Source organism: Phocoena sinus, chromosome 5, assembly GCF_008692025.1.
Source record: "Phocoena sinus isolate mPhoSin1 chromosome 5, mPhoSin1.pri, whole genome shotgun sequence".
NCBI classification, from domain to species: domain Eukaryota; kingdom Metazoa; phylum Chordata; class Mammalia; order Artiodactyla; family Phocoenidae; genus Phocoena; species Phocoena sinus.
Genome location: NC_045767.1, coordinates 101,166,457 through 101,187,117, shown reverse-complemented (window position 1 = coordinate 101,187,117; position 20,661 = coordinate 101,166,457). Strand labels below are relative to the sequence as shown.

Below are 20,661 nucleotides of genomic sequence, written 5' to 3'. Positions count from 1 at the left end.
TAACTCCTCTGAAGTGACTGCTCTTTCCAAAGCATCGGGATATGGTCATTTTATATGAATCGGAATACTTCAGCTCTTGGCTTCCCTGATCATCTCTCTAATCCTTTCTAGAATAAATCATTTTGTATACACACAGTCATAAGTTTTCATGATTGTGTAAAATTATACTCGAATATGTATTTTACTTATTTAATAAAATTACTTTGTAAAAATCACTGAATTCATTGATGTCATTATTCATCAAATATATAGGAAAAGTTTTTCGGTCAGGATTTGGATATATCCATTATTCTGTCAAAAGCAATATGCGATAGTGTTTTCTAAAACGATCTTCTGCTTTTAATATGGCACTTTTTAATTAGCAAAATATTTGGCATGCTTCATAAGACTGCTTATTCGGTAAATGACAAAAATACTCATATCAGATGTTCACAGAATGGCATTCCCCTTTGACATTCATGTACAGTTATTTTCCTTTAATTTGAATTATAAGTTTGTGTTTGTTTGTGTTGTTTCTTTGTCCCCTGTAGGCCCTCCTGTCAGTCCTTCGAGAAAGCCATCGTTCAAGAACAGTTTTTAGGAAAGTTGGAGGATTTGTGTACATTACGTCCTTGCTTGTTGCTATGGAAAGATCTTTGAGCTCACCACCCAAGAATGGCTGGGAGAAAGTGAACCAGAATCAAGTGTTTGAACTTCTCCACACTGTGTTCTGCACATTGACTGCAGCAATGCGCTATGAGCCGGCCAACTCTCATTTCTTCAAAACAGAGATTCAGTATGAGAAGTTGGCAGATGCTGTTCGATTTCTTGGCTGTTTCTCAGACCTAAGAAAAATAAGCCCCATGAATGTCTTCCCCTCAAATACACAGCCATTTCAGAGACTTTTAGAGGAAGACGTTATCTTGATGGATTCAGTGTCACCCACTCTACGGCACTGCAGTAAACTCTTTATTTATCTCTACAAAGTAGCCACAGATTCTTTTGACAGGTATGGCTCTGCTCTGTGCTCTGAATTAAAGGGTATACTATGTATGACTTCAACATTAAGGCTTAAATTATAATTTAATCTGAAAGAAAATGAAAACAAATGAATCTTCTCTCTCATTTACTTATCACTTTATTTGTGAATATTACTATTGCTCTGATCTTAAGGTTTTCAGCATGGACATCTGTGTATTATTTGTAAAACCAGGTTAGAGTTAAGCTCTCAATGCACTTAACGGAGCAGTTTCAATGAAGTTTCCTTTTTTTTCCCCCCATGTTGGGTCTCAGTTGCTACGCGTGGGCTTTCTCTAGTTGCGGCGAGCGGGGGCTACTCTTCGTTGCGGTGCGTGGGCTTCTCATTGTGGTGGCTTCTCTTCTTGTGAAGCACCGGCTCTAGGCACACGGGCTTCAGTAGTTGCAGCACGCAGGCTCAGTAGTTGCAGCACACGGGCTCTAGGGTGCGCAGGCTTCGTAGTTGTGGTGCGTGGGCTCTAGAGCACAGGCTCAGTAGTTGTGACGTATGGGCTTAGTTGTTCCACAGCATATGGGATCTTCCCAGACCAGGGATCAAACCCATATCCTCTGCATTGGCAGGCAGATTCTTAACCACTGCGCCACCAGGGAAGTCCCTGAAGTTTACTTTTCATGGTGGTGTTTCCTATGTTTTCTTTTTCCTCTTTATTCTCAAGAACGTTAGGTACATCCAGACTTATTGATATTAGTTATCAATAGAACATAGTTATGATTACATGTATTTTCAGACAGATGATATAGTCTCAACATTCATAATCATTCCTAACATTTTATAATCCTCAAAAAATGATATATCTCCCTGGGAGACATTTATAGTTCAAGAGTCCATCAGATTAATTTACTCATTCCTTCATTAAATAAGTACTTAACAAACACCTATTGCATGCCATCATGCTAGGCGTTGAGGGTGCAACTCAGCACAAGGCTACTTTGGTTATATCCATCCTTTACCTTAAATACAAACACATAAATAAACGATAACATATTGTGATAAAATCTATGATATGGAAAATCCAGGGTTCTAAGATCATAAGGCTGCTTTACCTAAATCACTTATTTTCAGTTCTTAAAGTGTGTTTTCAATTAAGCTCTCACTTTGAAAATAATGTGAGAGTGATCATGCTGATCATGCTGCTAATTTGCCCTAAGCATTATCACTTTTAACCATTACCATAGTTTTACTTCATAAAACAAGTGAATTTTTTCTATAATGGCCCCATAAATAAAGTAACTCTATTGGGTAGAGCTAAAAGCTTTTATATCCTTAACTATAAAATTATCTACTTTGAAATACCTACTGAGATGTTTCTTGTTTCTTATTATTTCTTTGGCCGTAGTATTTAGATAGAAAACACAGGTAATATAAAAAAGGTTTTCAGATTTTCCCTGCCTTGAAAATAAAAATGGATATATATTGTTAACTTATAGAAACCATGGGAGAGTGTAGTGTTGAGGGAATAAGGTGTTTTTTAAAATTAAATTTTGTGTATTTAGATTCAACCTCTTTTCCCTTGTTTTCTAACTTATCCTAGTTAGTATACCTTATTTTTAGTTTGCTTCCTCAAAAAACAAGGCCTATAGTACTCTGTTTTCGAATATGTTACATGTTAACATTAATGAATAAGCATCTGCCTTAAGCATGCTTTTCTGTTTCCCTCAGTGCATGTGTTGTAGTCTTGTTCCTTGTTCCCACTGAGTATGGAGGATGTTCCCTATTAAACTTTTACTGGTATTTCTTGTGAAACTAACCAACTGCCAACCTGGTGTCCTGTTCTAACGTTTCTAAACCACCCTGTTTTGTTGTCTGTAGTCGTGCAGAACAGATCCCTCCTTGCCTGACAAGTGAGTCTTCTCTCCCCTCTCCTTGGGGTACACCAGCTTTGTCCAGGAAAAGGTACTGATCTAATAACAGAAGTCAATCTTTACTTGTATGGGTTTTTTTCTTCTGTGCTCAGTTATATATTAATGTGGATTTTGTGCTTTGTAACTTTAATTATTTTCTTTCTATTTGATATCTTTGTTTTTGTTTTTTAAAACTGTCAGCTTCTGCTGAGTATATTTATGAGAGTAAAATGTGTTGATGCTATGAAGATATGAAGGACATGTAGCATTTTGTCATCCAACTCTATTATTTGGACTAAAATATGCATTTTAGAGGCAGCATGTATTTTGTTAAAATTAATTTAGAAATGAGGATGTAATGCCTCTACTCTTTAACTAGAATACTTTTCTCCCTTTTCTTTTCACTTTAAATGTGCTTGGGATCATTCTTTGGCTTTTAGTATTACTTCAAAATGAACATCCCAGCACTGGCTGAGGAAATGTGTATTTTCTCAATCGGGTTCAACCAGTTGAAATGTGATGCAGGCTAACCTTTGAAAAAGTGAATAAAAAAAAATCTTCCCTAGCTCCTGTTTTCATCAGTTGTGTGTAAATCTCTTTCTAAACTGATGTAGTCTACCTCATATATAAAGCTTATGACTATAAAGAACCAGCAGTTGATTGACAAGAGTACAATTAAGATCCATTTGAGATTCCATTTGCGACCTGTACTTAAAATGATCATAGTCTGTGCACTTGGCACCAAATACTCTTCCTGCCCCTGTTTTCCTCATAAGCAAGTGCAAGTCCTTAAGTCTTGTATTAATTCTCTCCCACTATGGCTTTTTAAAAATGAATCCTGAGGTTCTGCTATGTTGTTTAATTTTATTTCTGTTGTTCAGATTTTGCAACTTGAACACAGTTGTGGTTAATTTAGTACTAAATTTGAAGTATTTGTTATAAATTTGGTATTTCACTATATTTTAAGAGTAATATTCATTAGGTATATGGACTTATATTTTCCTTTTCTTTTAAATTTACACTGGGGCTTACAGCTCATTTTCTTCTAGTAAATCATGGCATAGTTAAATGAATTTAGTATTGTTCAATGTATTTGTATTTTAAAACTACTGTTTCTTTTTTGTTTTTGTAAGAGCAGTTCTTGACTCAAGATATTATGAAATCAATTTGAGTTGACCTAGTGTATTTTTCTGTTGCTAAAATGAATAAGGTAAAAGGTATACTTTGTGTTGCAAGATCCATGTGTGCTTACTATCCCAGAGAACTACTGGATGTTAGAAAAATAGTTTCAATTACTAAATAGTTTTAATCATTAAAAAAAATCATATTTATGATTCTATCATACATGGTAAAAGCTTAAAAATTGCTGTGTTTAAATTCATTAAGTATTAACCAAAATTTACAATACTTTCAATAGGGATTCACAGATTAAAGGGACAAATATTTAAAAATCTATTAGAACCTATTATTTATTTAAATAGTAGTTTGACAAAGAGAAAACAGCATTTTATTCTATATGGTAGTTATTTAAGGCCTTCAATCAAAAACATTTTTTCATCTTTTGCAACATAGCTACGTATAAGGATGTCCTGTCTTTGACCTAAGGGGAAACTGTCACTGAATCAGCAATTGTAGATGAGTGTATCTTATCCATGGGAATTCTAATCAGGCTTACAAGTTGATGTTACCCCAAGGAAGCTCCCAGTGCTGTTCATGCTAATAATAAGATCAGTGTAGCTTGCCATTCTGGTCAGGTTACATACATTTTGCTCAGTGATAAGAATCATAAGCTAATAAAAACTTTTTTTACTTCACAGTATAGTAGTTTTTGAAGTTAGAATATCTCAAGAACATTTCAAATTACATCAGCTTATGGGCATCTTTTTTCTTGTGGCAAAACATGTTTTGTCTTGTTTTGTTTGCAAAAGGAAAAGCCAACATTGTGTTAGTTTTACGGCTTGTGGAGATTAAGGTACTAAGGAAATTTCAACTTGTGATACTTGTCTGGCAAGTAAAATCTTGGAGATTCTTCTCTATTTGAAGAATCGGAGGAAAAAGAACTAGGAAACCTTATTTTGGAAAACTAAAATTCAAAATTTTTTTCATTATTCAGAAGGAATAATGGAACAGAATTATGCTGAACAATATTCAATCACAGTCAGAGGAGGTGAAAACAAAATACAAAATAGTAATCAAGACTCTCAGAACATATCTGCAATTGCAAAATAGGTGGCGAGTACTAGTTCTCTTTCGAACATGGTGTCCATTACTTAGTGCCTATACACGCTTGATAATTAAGGCAAAGCAAATTCAGAATTTAAATATTTCAGTATATATTCCCAAAAGAGGTAGATAAGTCTTAAGTATATATGAGAATTTAGATTGAAATATTAAGTAGCAATTTCTTTAAGCCTTAAAAGTAACTGCAACATAAAAATTAACTAAATTTTGCAATGTCATTTTATCCTATCTTTGCAAATGGTTAGGTCTTGGTTGGTAGTTACCAATTTAATAAGCTTACCACAGTCTCTAAATGTAAAAAGTGGTAATACCTGTGGTAATACCTAAGTGACTTAGTAAGAATTAATGTTATATAATGGCTGTTAAAATAGACCTAATTTTACTTAATAAATACCATACTTTAGATTTCTACAATGTTTGCAGTATTTTACTAGTTTGAGAAGAATAATGTAATTCCTACCTTAGAATATTTTTCTATATAAGATTTAAAAGTTTACTACTATAATAGTTACATATTAGTAGAGTTCAGTTTCCAAAGACATAAAGGACTTCTTCCTAGCTATACATATCAGTAATTTAAGTTCAAATGTATATTAAATCAGGCAACTAAGAAATAATTTCGGAAGGCCTGTAACTACAATATACAATTAGAATTGATGTTTTTTTCTCAAAATTGCATTAGTTTTTATGTGTAATGAAAACAATTTTTATGAAATTTCTTAATGGTTTGGAGTTCCTATTACACAATAGAGGAATTAGGAATCTTTTTTTTTTTCTAGTTAGGTCAAAATATTTTAAAGAATAAAGGGAGAAACATGGGAAGAGGATACCTGTTGTTAATAAACATTTAGAAAACTATTGTAGTAAGTTTAGAAATTAAATCTTTCTGAACAAAAACAGAAAAAAAAAACCAGGGAGTGAAAAAAATGAGTAGGTGGAGGATATGCTGACTTTAAACAGTAGCGCACATGTGTTTTTTTTTTTTCTTTTTTTTAAGTGAAGCTGAATACTTTCCTAGAATCTCTGTTAAAAAGAGAATGGTACTTAAAAAAAAAAAAAAAAGGCAGTGCCAATTCTTTGCTACTAAATCAGTGACTTAAAGCATCTGTTTCCCAAGCTGCTCTTGTGCCAGAGAGCTGAAACTGCGCTGCTGTCAGTGACAGAGCTCAGCATTAGACAAATTATGCTGAAACCAATTCATTGGAACAAAGAGCTCCCATAGGCTGAACCCACAAGCATCTGTTTCCTTGTGCCAAGATACAAAATGTGCAAAACTCATGAATTGCAGAAGAAGAGTATGAAATAGACGGTGGAGATCATTGATGAGAAGAAATGTTGTGCATTCAGGGCATGGCTAGGCTTTCTAACTCATGGAAGCTTGTTACATAAAATATCCCAAGTTTTTAAAAATTGTGAATATTCTCAGTGGTAGGGAGGATAATGCAAAAGAGCGTGAATGTAGTTCCAAATAAGCTAAAGGAGAACTCCCTTGATTCTTAATACATTTATTGACATGTGGCCAGCATTCTGAGCCAACTCTGACTCAGTTGAACCAGTTATAGAGTAGGCCGCTTTGATCTTGTTTGTTCTTGATTATATTACCCATGGTTTAAGGAAAGGTTAAAAACACATAGGAAATTTCAAAGAAAACACTCTCACTGAGGCACTTAATATAACTTGTACTCTCATCACAAATTATCAGAAATATCATCTTTCTTAGAGCTTTGACTCACTGTAATTTCACCTATTCTTTATATCTGCTGTCATGTATGTTATTCTTTTTGTTTTTCTTTTTTTCAGTTTTACTGAGATATAATTGATATACTGCACTGTATAACGTTTAAGGTGTACATCGTAATGACTTGGCTTACATGTGTTGCAAAATGATTACTACAGTAGGTTTAGTTAACATCCATCACCTTACATAGATTCAAGGAAAAAATGGGTTCTTCCTTGTGATGAGAACTTCTAGGATCTACTCTTTTAGCAACTTTCAAATACACCATAGAGTAATGTTAACTAGTCATCATGTGCCATTCTTTAATGAAACAATCCAAATAGTAAGTGGTAAAAACATATAAGAGCCTAAAAGACTTGATAAGTTGTCTATATGTGACTCAAGAATTGATAATGTATTGTTTTTTAATTTCCCAACGTTAAGGTGTTTGTTACCCAACCCTTAATTATAAGGCTTTTTTTTACTCAGTGGAGAAAGGTAGTAGAAGATGAAGAAAATGAACAGAGAATGTGATTGAAATTAAATACCCAATTACCCTTCTTTCTTTTAATAGGCATGCATATCATTCTGTTTCAACTCCCCCTGTCTACCCTCCTAAAAATGTTGCTGACCTGAAACTACATGTGGCAACTTCATCTCTCCAGAGTTCTGATGCTGTCATCATCCATCCTGGAGCCATGCTTTCTATGCTGGACCTCCTGGCCTCTGTTGGGTCAGTGACACAACCAGAAGTAAGCTTGGATAGATTGGTTCCTTCCTGTCTTTAATGAGTAGAAGGTGTGACTGCATGAGCAAGGGAGTGGGACCAAGAAGGTGACATGGAACCTTTCTGTGTCATATACTGAAGTAGGTAAAGGAAAAAAACAGGATTTTCGTGTTTGAGTCTTAACTTTCCTAATGAGTAGTAGATACGTATGTTTTAGAATACAACTCATTTGTTAAAATGCAGTTACTTCTGGTACTAAAATAATTCTCTTTCTCCTTGTAAATCCTGCTCAGCAGTGGAAATTGTTAATAAATAATACAGGAAGAAAAATGACTGAAGGTACCATTTTGAGGCTATTTATGTATTTTCATTTGTAACATTCAGGAGTTTGGGTGAACTGGAGTTTGGGTGACTAGTTTTGTTTAAACTGTTGTATGGTTTCGAAGGCCTAAAGTGTCACAAATGTTAACAATAGGTCATTCTTTAAACTGGTTATTTACTTACCATGAAAAATATTTACTTTATACCCACTATTTCTATAAAAATAAAAATATTATTAGTTACATATAGTCATGTAATATGAAAGACTTGAAAGAAAATGGAGTTGAGCTAGGTATGCTTCTAACAGATTGAAGACCAGAAATATTTCCCTGGCCCTGTTCTGGAGTTGCTGTGTCCCTCTAAGTCAGCTACTTAATTCATCTGAATGTAATTTGAAGCATGTAGAGACCTCATATTAAAATAAAAGGTGTGCTTCAACTCTTAAAAGGAGAGAACTATCACCTATCTTATTAAGAATGCCCTGGTGGCATGAATTTCTTTGTTAACTCCAGCATGCTTTGGACCTTCAACTTGCCGTGGCAAATATTTTACAATCACTGGTGCACACAGAAAGAAACCAGCAAGTCATGTGTGAAGCTGGTCTCCATGCGCGACTGCTGCAGCGGTGCAGTGCTGCGCTGGCTGATGAGGACCACTCACTGCACCCGCCCCTCCAGCGGATGTTTGAACGATTAGCCTCTCAGGCTCTGGAGCCCATGGTGCTGAGGTCAGTATGTTCTCTTCTTCACATTCAAATAAGCCACCATTAGTAATGGCCGTTTCTAGAGCCTTTATAGTCAAGAGTCTTGCTTTAATAAACATATATTCAGTTATCTGTGGGCAAAACCAAAACACCACAAAAATGGGCAAAATGCCCAAAATATTGCACTTAGAAACAGATCAATCTAGTTATTAGTAAACAGGATGTTTTTGTCCATTGGTCATTTCTTCTGCTTGAATCCAGCAAACTCTCACTTCCCTTTAAAAATGGAGTCATGTTATATTTGTATGACTTGCATCTACTTCATAGATAAGAACATTTTATGTGGACGAACTCTTTTAAGAAACACTTTTTAAATTTTAAAATAATTAGAGATTCAGAGGAAGTTGTAAAGGTAGATCAGAGAGATTCTGTGTCCTCGTCATCCAGTTTCCCCCAGTGGTTACATCTTATGTAACTACAGGACAGTATCAAAGCCAAGAAACGGACATTGGTACAATGTATCCACGTATGCTACAGTTCCCCTGTTATTTATCACTTGTGTCAGATTGATGTGCCATCACACAATTAAGATGCCACAAAGATCTCCCCAGTGCTCCCTCTTTATTATCATAGCCACTTCCCTAACCCCCGCCATCTCTAACCCCTAGAAACAACTCTGTTCTCCATCTCCGTAATTTTGTCACTTTGAAAATGTTATGTAAATTGAATCATACAGTATATGACCTTTTGTGATTTGCTTTTTTCACTCGTTATAGTGCCTTTGAGATGCATCTAGATTGTTATGTATCAAGAGTTTGTTTCTTTCTATTGCTGAGTTGTAGTCCATGGTGTGGATATACCTTGCACAGTTTAGCCATTCGAGAAATAGGTATATTTGAATAACCTTTTTTAATATAAGAGAAACAGTGCTCTGTGTTTTAGGGATAAAACAACATTAAAAAAAAAACTTTCCTTGAAATTACCTAGCCAAACAGATTTAATGTTTAAATCATCTTGTCCCTCCTTAAAAAAATACTCTCATATATCTTGTTACTTTCAGCTGCAACTGAGGAGCCCGCCTACCGCAAATAAGGCCCAGTGTAAATAAATAAATAAATAAATATATTTTTAAATAAATAAAATAATTCTTTTCTGCTGTTAAAGTACTCCTTTTTCATAAAACTTTTGGAACTTTCTTAAGAATGGTTGGACTCTATTTGTAATTTATATTTTTTAACTGACTCCAAGCTAAGAAAAACCTCTGTGGTTAACATTTGTTAAACAGTATTGTACAGGGCAGTGTGCCAGGCCTTAGTAATACCAAGATGAATGACACAGTCTCTGCTCACTTTGTCACATTATGAATATATTCAGAGACCTAAAGTTTTGAAAACAGCATGGAGATTTTCCCATGATCCTTTTTGATGATCTGCTACTTTAAAAGTAGAGAGACTGAATGAGAAAAAGAGACTATCTCATACCTCATGCTTGTATTTTACTAAATAACTTGTACTGCCTATTTAGGTAAACAGAGGAAGCAATGGAAACCAACCATTTGGACATGCTCAGTTTTCACAGTGAATGAATTAGGTGAATGCAAAGGTCACATGATGGTATAGGCACCTAGCTGCTGGCAAGCCATAGATTATGAGCTAATTGTGTATCACACTCTATGTGAAAAACTGGCAAAGGGTACCTGACCTTTAAATATTTGTTTTTTCTGCTGTAGGTAATTGAAAATTCAGAGAAGTATTCTTTCTTTCATTTTTTTCCTTTTACATGATGCTGTAAATGACTGGATATAAAGGGCTTCTATTTTTGTAACCCCTTGACAATTCACTATATTTCTGCCCATCACATTCCAGGAGAACATGCTCCTCAGGTTTCCTTTGTAACTTTTCACAATACTTGGTGCTCTTTTCACTGCTTGATGAATTAAAACATAAAATTAGCATTGTATGTTATAGTAACTGTTCAGATTGCTTTAGTATTTTTAATTAGTCTGTTATAATTCATTAAGTCACATTTTTTGTGTGTTTAGTTTATGAATTATATAATGTTCCCAATCAAGGAATAACTTTGCTTTGTCTCTTCTTTAGGGAGTTTTTACGTTTGGCAAGTCCATTAAATTGTGGTGCCTGGGACAAAAAATTGCTAAAACAATATAGGGTACACAAACCAAGTTCACTGAGTTATGAGCCAGAGATGAGAAGTAAGTTGACCTTTGAAGTTCCCTTTTTTGGTTTATCTTATATATGAAAATCATGTAAGGGAAGAAAATTATTTCAAGAGGTTCGACTGTAAAAGAAAAGAAAGGGAAGGGTTTGTTGTTGTTTTTCATTTGTTGTTATTTAAAGAGAAAAACGTAAGATCTCATTGTTTGACTGGAGAAGCGGGCAGATAGGGGTGGCAAAGGAATCAGTGATACAAGCAAGATCCAGAGGAGGTGAGAATTATGTGCAGAATAACCCTTGGCTTGGAAGGGGGAATACCTCTTTCTCAGAAGATCTGTAATTTCTTTACCTTTCTCAGTTAGCCTTTGCTGCCTGAACTAGAGTGGTTGACTGGGCTATTCACAGGCTGTGGCTTTGCAGGACAGCTGGTGCAGGAGGACATGGAGGACAGGAAATTTAAAATACTAATAAAAGTAGTCAAAGAGAAACACCAAGGAGTATAGGATAGATAGGGGAAGAAGTAAAGTCAAGCAGCTAGTGATAGGCTGGGAGAAAAGAGATAGATCACTGGGCTGGAGAAGAATGGCTAGGCTAAAAAGCAAATGTAGTGAGAGAAAAAGAATGGGTGAACTGGAGGAATGAGGTAGGGTAATGGCAATCAAAATTGGAGCGGTGAGAAAAGCAAAGAAAAGGACTGTGCCCAAAATTTGTCTCTGGAGTAAAGTAGAGGTAAAGCTTATTGGAGGAAAGGTGATCATAGAAGGGAGGTGTTAGATAGGTTGTTCATGTGGACCTTGAGATCCCCCAGTGCACTGGTAACAATTAGTACAAGGAAGAGGTGAGAATGAAATGCCAGCATTAGTAGGTGGCAGTTTCATAGAGAGGTGTGTGATAGGATTGCTAATGCAGAACCTCCAAGGAAGAGAAGTTTTTGCATTAGGCTGATGCAAGGATGATGGAGAGGGGTGTGTTAGAATGTAGGCACTGCCTACCCATCCAGCATAGACCATGGAGGAGCGTCAGATTCCATCCACTCAAGAGCTGTGGGGAAAGAGTACTCTCAGTAGAGAGCTCAGATGCCCTGGATTTCCTCCCAGTGTTAATTCTATAGTTTGGTGGGTTTTAACTTTACAATTTATTTTGTCTTGTTGTTAGCCATAGTTAAGGTATTTGTGTTAATGGATTGAAATAACCGTTACTAGTGAAGCAGGAAAGAATGGAACCTAGAAGAGTAGAATGCCTGTTCTTCAAGCATATAGTAATCATTTAGTTCAACCCCTTTTTTTTTCAGGTGAGAATCAAAGAGATTAAACAACCTTCAACCATTATTTCAACCTCAATACTTCCTCCTACAATTTATTATCAGTGATAAGTGAATACTGTGTTTTGGAAACACTAATACCTTTTGAGTTCCAACACAGTTTTATTGGAAAACAGTATTTCAATATTTCTTATCAATTAATATACATCCCCTGCATGTATATATTTTTGTTGTTGTTGTTGTTTTTGTACTTTACGCAGTTCCTTAGAATTGACAAAAAATAGTTCATTTCTCTAAGAATATTGAAATATTTTTATGGTTGCCTGACTGCTTAGCACACTTAAGAGGGAAATAATTAAATTCATGTGGTTTATCTTGAGAGGGAATATTTTCTCCATTACATTTATAATGTATTCCTGAAAGAATAGAATAGCTTGTTTAAATTTTATTTTTTTGTTCTTAAAAGTGTTACCATTTGCATGCATATAGGAATTTTAAAATTCAAGTATTTTTGTGATCACGTGTTTAATTTTAATAGCTATATGGAAAGGATTAAAAATGGGGAGAGGGCATCCCTGGTGGCGCAGTGGTTGAGAGTCTGCCTGCCGATGCAGGCGACACGGGTTCCTGCCCTGGTCTGGGAGGATCCCACATGCCGCGGAGCGGCTGGGCCTGTGAACCGTGGCCACTGAGGCTGTGTGTCCGGAGCCTGTGCTCCACAATGGGAGAGGCCACAACAGTGAGAGGCCCGCGTACTGCAAAAAAAAAAACTGGATAATAGCTTTGGAGTTTAAAAATAAAATTATTGTATATATTGAAACTGAAGAGTATATTTAAAATTAATCAGCCTTGTTAAAGTCACTATTTTAGAAATCTATATGATATTTTTCTCAAGAGATTTTCTTTGACTTATAGGTAGTATGATCACATCTATGGAAGGTCTGGGTTCTGATAGTGTCTTCAGCTTACATGAAGATAACCATTACCGCATAAGCAAGAGCCTAGTGAAATCTGCAGAAGGAAGTACTGTACCCCTGACCAGGGTGAAGTGCTTGGTCTCCATGACAACCCCACATGACATCAGACTTCATGGGTCATCAGTTACTCCGACTTTTGTTGAATTTGACACATCCCTTGAAGGGTTTGGGTAAGAAATTTGCCAGGTAGCCAAGCTATATTATATTTCATGCCTCAGTCTTGCCTTTGAGGAATAGATCTTTGGTTTTAAATCTACTTGATTAAAATTTAGTATATGCTATATATTTTCAAATGATTGAGTTCCTTGAGCATGTTAAGATTTTTGGATTTAATTGTTCTTAATTATTTATTATACTAAATAAATTGATATGGTATAGGAGTCAGCAATCTAAGGTGCACAGTCCAAATCTGTTTTTGTAAATTCTCTTTTTTTCTCTTTTTGTAAAGTTTCATGGTAACACAGCCACATTCATTTATGTATATGTGTTATCTATGGCTGCTTTCATGCTAGACTGCAAAGTCATGATGGAGGCTATCTGGCCTGCAAAGCATAAAATATTTATGCTCTGGCCCACTCTAGAAAATGTTTGTCAACCTCTGATTTAGTATAATAAAGTTACAGATAATATGCAAATTAAAATTAGATTAAAAGCTCTTTGGCTAGGTTTTGTCCTTTTTTCTCTCAAATTACCTAACTTAGTATCTTATACATTATAAATATTAGTATTTTATACATTATAAGTATTCAGTTACTATCACATTAAATGAATAAATACTTTGAAGTGGCAGAAAAACTTAAACAGCAGAAGTAACAAAGAATCTAGGGAGTTCCCTGGTGGCCTAGTGGTTAAGATTCTGGGCTTTCACTGCCTTCGCCCGGGTTCAATCCATGGTTGGGGAACTGAGATCCCATAAGCCGCATGGCGAAAAACAAAAAGAGAGAGAGATTCTCCTCTGCTTATAAAAAAATAAGTTTAAAAAAGCTCTATAATAAAGTATATTAACCATTTAAAAAAAAGAATCTATAGCGAATCTAGAAGAGTATATTTATAAAGTCTATCTATAATAAAGTATATTAATCATTAAAAAAATATCTATAGTGAATCTAGAAGAGTATATTTATAAAGTCTGTCGTCCTCAAAATGGACATAAACACTAAGAGAGAAGACCTATGTCTATACCGGTTGTTTGTGGGATTCTTCTACATTGATCTAAAGCTATAAATTGTATTTTAAGAACATTGTTGTGGGGTAGTATCGAACAATGAATTAAAACATATTTGGGACTGGGCAAAACTAATCAGGACAGTGTAACAGAGGAGAGTGACTCACTAGAAAGGGGCACAGGGGAATTTTTCTGTGGTGATGAAAAATTTCCAGTGTCTTGAACAAGGTTATACTTTGGTGCATTTTACATGTGCAAATTATACTATGATCTTTTTTAATTTAAATTTTTTAAAATGGAGATTTTTTAAATATATCTTTTGGTACTCACAATTGAAAGAAGGGAAGGACTTTGTTAGGCATCCAGACTTATTCCATGATCTCTTATCTCTGGTTACCCTTAAATAATGGTAGTTTTTTCCACTGTGGTAAGTACATAGTAATAAGAGAAGAAAACAGTTGCTCTCTAATATGTGCGTTTTCTTTAACAGCTGCCTGTTTCTGCCCAGTTTGGCGCCTCATAATGCCCCTACAAACAATGCCGTCACAACAGGTCTTACTGATGGGGCCGTGGTCAGTGGCATTGGTTCCGGTAAATATTACTTTATCTGCTTATGAGATTTTTTTTTACCCCAGTAGATTATATTTTATTTAGAGATTTTGCTTTTCTTGGCATCTTTTTAAAATATAAATATGAGTCAACACAAACTCTTTCATTGTTACTTTTCTATTTTCACTTTAGGTGAAAGATTCTTCCCTCCTCCATCTGGCTTAAGCTACTCCAGCTGGTTTTGCATTGAACATTTCAGTTCTCCTCCAAATAACCACCCTGTCAGACTTCTTACTATTGTTCGCCGAGCGAATTCTTCCGAGCAGCATTATGTGTGCCTTGCCATAGTTCTATCAGCAAAAGACCGATCGCTGATTGTCTCCACCAAAGAGGAACTACTCCAAAACTATGGTCAGTATCTGTCTTTTTCTTTTTGCTTCTTGTGACTATTAAAAGTAGCAAACTTCATTTTATTTATTTTTTTAATTTTGTTTTATACATCTTTATTGGAGTATAATTGCTTTACAATGGTGTGTTAGTTTCTGCTTTATAATGAAGTGAATCAGTTATACATATACATATGTTCCCATATCTCTTCCCTCTTGCTTCTCCCTCCCTCCAACCCTCCCTATCCCACCCCACTAGGTGGCCACAAAGCACTGAGCTGATCTCCCTGTGCTATGCGGCTGCTTCCCACTAGCTATCTACCTTACGTTTGGTAGTGTATATATGTCCATGCCTCTCTTTCGCTTTGTCACAGCTTACCCTTCCCCCTCCCCGTATCCTCAAGTCCATTCTCTAGTAGGTCTGTGTCTTTATTCCTGTCTTACCCCTAGGCTCTTCATGACTTTTTTTTTTCTTAAATTCCATATATATGTGTTAGCATACGGTATTTGTCTTTCTCTTTCTGACTTCTTCACTCTGTATGACAGACTCTAGGTCGATCCACCTCATTACAAAGAGCTTAATTTCGTTTCTTTTTATGACTGAGCAAACTTCATTTTAAAGGTTGGTTTTAAGGTCCAGCTGGTAATTCTTTTCTAATTTAAATTATTACAGAATAGAACAGGTTGTATAAAATCTTGAATATTGTTTACCAGTGAAATTTTAAGGCACCTTCACTTTCAAAAGAGACTTAGAAAACAGTGGAGAGAGTTCCTAAAATAAGGATTCATCTCTACTTGCCAGGAAATCACAGCTTTTGCTAGGAATGCAGGATGCTTGTTTAATATATTTTAGTAGGGTTTTTCATTGGCTGTGAATTCTGCTTAACTAATGAATATTCATTGAGCACCTGCCTACCATATGTGCCACTCTGTGCTAGACACAATAACATTTTAATTACTTTATTCATCACTTACCTTCAAGACTTAATACAGTCCATTTAATAATCCTAATTCACTAATTCCCTCCAATATGCCATAATGTTACGTTACTATGCAATAGAACTTCAAACTCAAGGCATTCATGAATACCTTCCTAAATGATATAAGTAACATAAAATAGAAATCTCAGTTCACTGAATTTTCTTTGCTCTGAATATAAGCATTTGTGTATGTGTGTGTATATATATATATATATATATATATATACCTCTTTTTTATCATCTGATTTTTGTCTTTTAACTGACTAAATAAAATAATAGCACATATTGCTTCCCCTGTGGTTGGTATTCACATATTAATTGAATATGAATGTTACCTCCTCAGTTTGATTGCAAGGCTTTTTGTCTTACTTAGGATTCTTCATCACAATCAGCACAGAGTTAGGCATCAATACAGTAAGTGCTTTAAAATCCTAGTGGATACTTCATTTGCCCCTTTTGTGGCATTTGATCCTATTGATGTTTTCTTCCTAATTAAAACTATCTGCAGGGCTTCCCTGGTGGCGCAGTGGTTGAGAGTCCGCCTGCCGATGCAGGGGACGGGGGTTCGTGCCCCGGTCTGGGAAGATCCCACATGCCGCAGAGCGGCTGGGCCCGTGAGCCATGGCTGCTGAGCCTGCGCGTCCGGAGCCTGTGCTCCGCAATGGGAGAGGCCACAACAGTGAGAGGCCCGTGTACAAAAAAAAAAAAAAAAAAAAAAAAAAAAAAAAAAAAAAAAAACTATCTGCAGTCTTCAATTTGAGATACCCATTCCTTGTTCTTTCACTATTTCTCTGACCTCTCTTGCAATTTCTTTCAACAGCTTTCTCTTCCATCTTCCCCTTAAAATTAGTATTCTTCAAGCTCTTATGTTTAGTCTTTGTACTCAACCTGTTCTTCATGAGAAAACATCAGTTTCTTTTAGCATTAGGTCTTTTTACCCTCAGGGACTCTGAAGTTAAAGAATTTTAATATGTCTGTGTCCCAGGCTTTGTCCTCATATTTTCAACTGCATATTAAATATCTTAATATGAATAGTCCTCCTGAAAAACTTAAAACTGTAATATTTGTTCATAAAATCTGTATCTCCTTCATTTTCCTGTCTTGGTAACTGACACCCTCACTAGCTGTTATCCCATCTAGAAACCTCAAGTCATCCTTGAAAATACCACCCCTTCTACTAAGTCTTACTTTATTATGCCTCCTTAACATTTCTTGAATCTTCCTTTCCTCCCTATGTCCACTGTCATAGCCTTTGTTTAATATTCTTTATCACTTATCTGGATTTCATAGATTTTAATTCTTTGTTTTGTTTTTGTCTGTCTACCTTACTAGAACTCTTAAGTGCCCATACACAATGTTACTATCTTTGTAATCTAGGCCCTGCCACCGAAAATAGTGCCTAGCAAATATTAGGCCCACAAATATTATATAAAAGTATAAATGAATGAGAAGAAGGAAAAATAAAGGAAGAAAAACACAGATGACTTGAAAGGGAAATAATGAGAAAAGTGAATAATAATGGAGAATTTGGAAAGAAGATAGAATTTAATGGAAAAGTTAAGATTAGATCTAGGGATATTTCAATAAAAAATGTTTTCTAACTATATCATTTTCACTAAATGTAATTTTCAAGACTACGATAGTCTATATATAACTAGAAATTATAGTAACATATACCTTAGTAATACAAACGATGCTACTATTACAAGCATCCGTCCTCTGAACAGCTGTAGTCCATTAAGATGCCTAGGTAACTAAAAGCTGTCAGTTGGCTTACCAAATATCCTGACACACCACTGAATGCTGGGTATATCTTAGTTTAAGCCTGAGTCAGAATGTGAAGCCCTCAGAAAATTTTCATAAGTAATATCTTCTACAGTTCTCAAGAAGATTAAGTCTAATAACCAGGGAAGGGAGAGGGAACAGTTCTTGGTTTCACCCATAACCTTTTATCTTTTCATTCACGTCCCTTGGTCCATAACACTAGACCTTTCAAAGCTATTTGACCCTGCTTTTTGCCTAGTTTATTCAAGTCTCTTCCTAATTAGGTCACCTATGGATAAGATGCTGTCTTTGTAGTGGTCGTAACTCATCAGTAGATGTATCTTCTGAATTGTCATTTAAAAATATAATCTTGGGGGACTTCCCTGGTGGCACAGTGGTTAAGAATCCACCTGCCAATTCAGGGGACATGGGTTCAATCCCTGATCCAGGAAGATCCCACATGCCGTGGAACAACTAAGCCCATGCGCCACACTACTGAGCCTGTGCTCTAGAGCCCATGAGCCACAACTACTGAGCCCGTGTGCCACAACTACTGAAGCCCATGTGCCTAGAGCCCGTGCTTTGCAACAAGAGAAGCCACTGCAATGAGAAGCCCACACACCGCAATGAAGAGCAGCCCCCGCTCACCACTACTAGAGGAAGCCCGAGCACAGCAACGAAGACCCAACACAGCCAAAAATTAATTAACAAATAATAATAATCTTGATATTTCAGTATATGCAAATATTTTAAGATTCCAGAAGTAGAATATCTTATTTGTGATTCGTTCTTCAAATAATTTAAACTTTTAACTTTCAGTATATTATATGTGCTTGTACTGAAAACTGGTGGGTCTGCTTTAAGATACATGGTTAAGATTAGCTCTTTTTAAAAAATTTTTCTTGGGATGAGGGAAGGAATTAATTTTTAACATCTGGATTTCTGCTGCTGTTCCACCTTCTCTTGAATTCTTATTAAAGATAAATTAATTTTTAACTATCTTAACATTAAGTTAATACTTAACCCATTATTTCCTGGCATGATTTGGCAACATACAGGGTAGCAGAGACAAGCCAGATTAGAGTCAATAGTGATTGCAAATGTTAGCAAATCACCAGAGTTGTCAGGTAAAGCAGGAAACTTGGACCAAAAAAATACCTTTTCGCTCCATAAATCACCTCCTTACTACCAGCTATTGTTAGACAAGGGTCAGGGTGGTACAACCACAAACTAAAATCAGATAGTTGCCCCCTTGTATCATTGAGAGCATAAAGTAAGAATAAAATTTTTAATTTTCTTGGTTGTTTGTCTAACCAGTTCTATAATCAAATGCATCTCAAACTAGGATTTTAAAAGACCTTTTATAACAGACCATGACAGGTAATAATCAACTAATCTCTTTTTGTTGTTGTCTATTGTAACTTTATTTTACTGTCTATTTTATTTATTTTTTATTTCATTAGTTATTATAACTTTATTTGATTATAATTATATGTATCTTGAACAGAACAAAGCACAATATATCCCAGGTTTTAGGTAGTTATTGAATGAATAGGGTATTTTCATTTACATCATCATCATATTATTTTAACATAGAGTCAAAGTCTAGATGTGAATAATTGTTAGGATGAGGATGATGTTAAGTTTTTAATTTCTTTCTCCTCTTCATTTTAGTTGATGATTTTAGTGAAGAATCCTCTTTTTATGAGATTCTGCCATGCTGCGCTCGCTTCCGCTGTGGAGAACTGATCATTGAGGGACAGTGGCATCATCTGGTTCTGGTGATGAGCAGAGGGATGCTGAAGAACAGCACTGCAGCCCTCTACATTGATGGACAGCTTGTCAGCACCGTGAAGGTGAGCGTAGTTGTGCTTATAAATCTCAACCTGCTTTTGTAAGACAGTTTAGGGGTGGGTGTGTTTGCCTGTATGTGTGTTTGCAGGGGTATTGTTTTAAATTGCTGTCTTAATTTTAAGTTGACCTTCAGTACCCATTTAAACAATATGTGAGAGTCATGTGGCTGGTTAATTCAAGTCACTTGATTAGAAAAGACTCAAAAGGAGGGGTTACAGGGTACTAAAGATGTTAGTGAATATGTCAGTGCTTGAGCCAGATTGTTAAGTGCTTTTTCACCAGAGAGAAACCAGTTGGATGGTTGGAAACCAGATGGATACCTAAATTAAATAAATGATGAACACAGTATTTTGTCACTTCATTGTTATTACTGTATGCAGTCCAGTAGATTCTGTGCTCCTTTAGAGCTGGAACTGTTTGTATTCATCCTTGTTTTCAGATCACCCAGATTAGTCCCTGATAATAATAGTAATAAGGTGTTCCCTTATTGTTTGTTGAATAAATGAATGTATAAATATTACTCTAGATAGCTGTACTACAGTATTCAGAGGAGAGGCAAGAGAATTAAAGCAACCAGTAAAGAATCAGAAGTTCCTTTTGTGAATCAGGATGAATGCTACTAGTTACTTTCTACCGAATTGAACTAGCAAGCTCTTAAAATTCTTTAGCTTCTAAAAGATGGTATCCATTTTTATAGTGATATCACTTAAAAGAAGCAGCAAAGGTCTACCTTTTGTGTGAATTGAAGTTTTAAAAGCAGTGAAATGGGCAGCCTTTTTGAATACATTTCCTTCCTTAATGATATTTTATTGTGACATTGTGTTTCAGTATGATAAACCCTAAAATGAACTCTGGGAATAGTCATTTATTTTCTTTGTATACAGGATTGTGTTTGAAATGGGCTTGTAGATTTTTTAATAGGTTGCTCCTTCATTATTTTTAGTATCATTGAAAATAAAAATGTCCTCAACTTCTAGAATTGA

The 20,661-nt window shown here is 35.5% G+C and overlaps 1 protein-coding gene across 9 annotated transcripts in view; it reads left to right on the top strand.

The window, feature by feature from the left end:
- The window catches only part of WDFY3 (WD repeat and FYVE domain containing 3), a 262,893-nt gene that overhangs the window by 135,402 nt on the left and 106,830 nt on the right, over window positions 1–20,661 (top strand). For 8 of the 9 annotated variants that reach the window (XR_004349890.1, XR_004349891.1, XM_032631813.1 and 5 more), the window contains 9 exons: window positions 531–988; window positions 2,828–2,911; window positions 7,392–7,569; window positions 8,378–8,592; window positions 10,668–10,780; window positions 12,919–13,150; window positions 14,636–14,736; window positions 14,887–15,105; window positions 19,499–19,680. Coding sequence is in view for 7 of the 9 variants with exons in the window: in XM_032631813.1 (XP_032487704.1) it covers window positions 531–988; window positions 2,828–2,911; window positions 7,392–7,569; window positions 8,378–8,592; window positions 10,668–10,780; window positions 12,919–13,150; window positions 14,636–14,736; window positions 14,887–15,105; window positions 19,499–19,680 (1,782 nt within the window). In the remaining 2 variants the exon portion in view is untranslated. The remainder of the gene's footprint in view (window positions 1–530; window positions 989–2,827; window positions 2,912–7,391; window positions 7,570–8,377; window positions 8,593–10,667; window positions 10,781–12,918; window positions 13,151–14,635; window positions 14,737–14,886; window positions 15,106–19,498; window positions 19,681–20,661) is intronic. The other variant, XM_032631812.1, reaches the window with a different exon arrangement.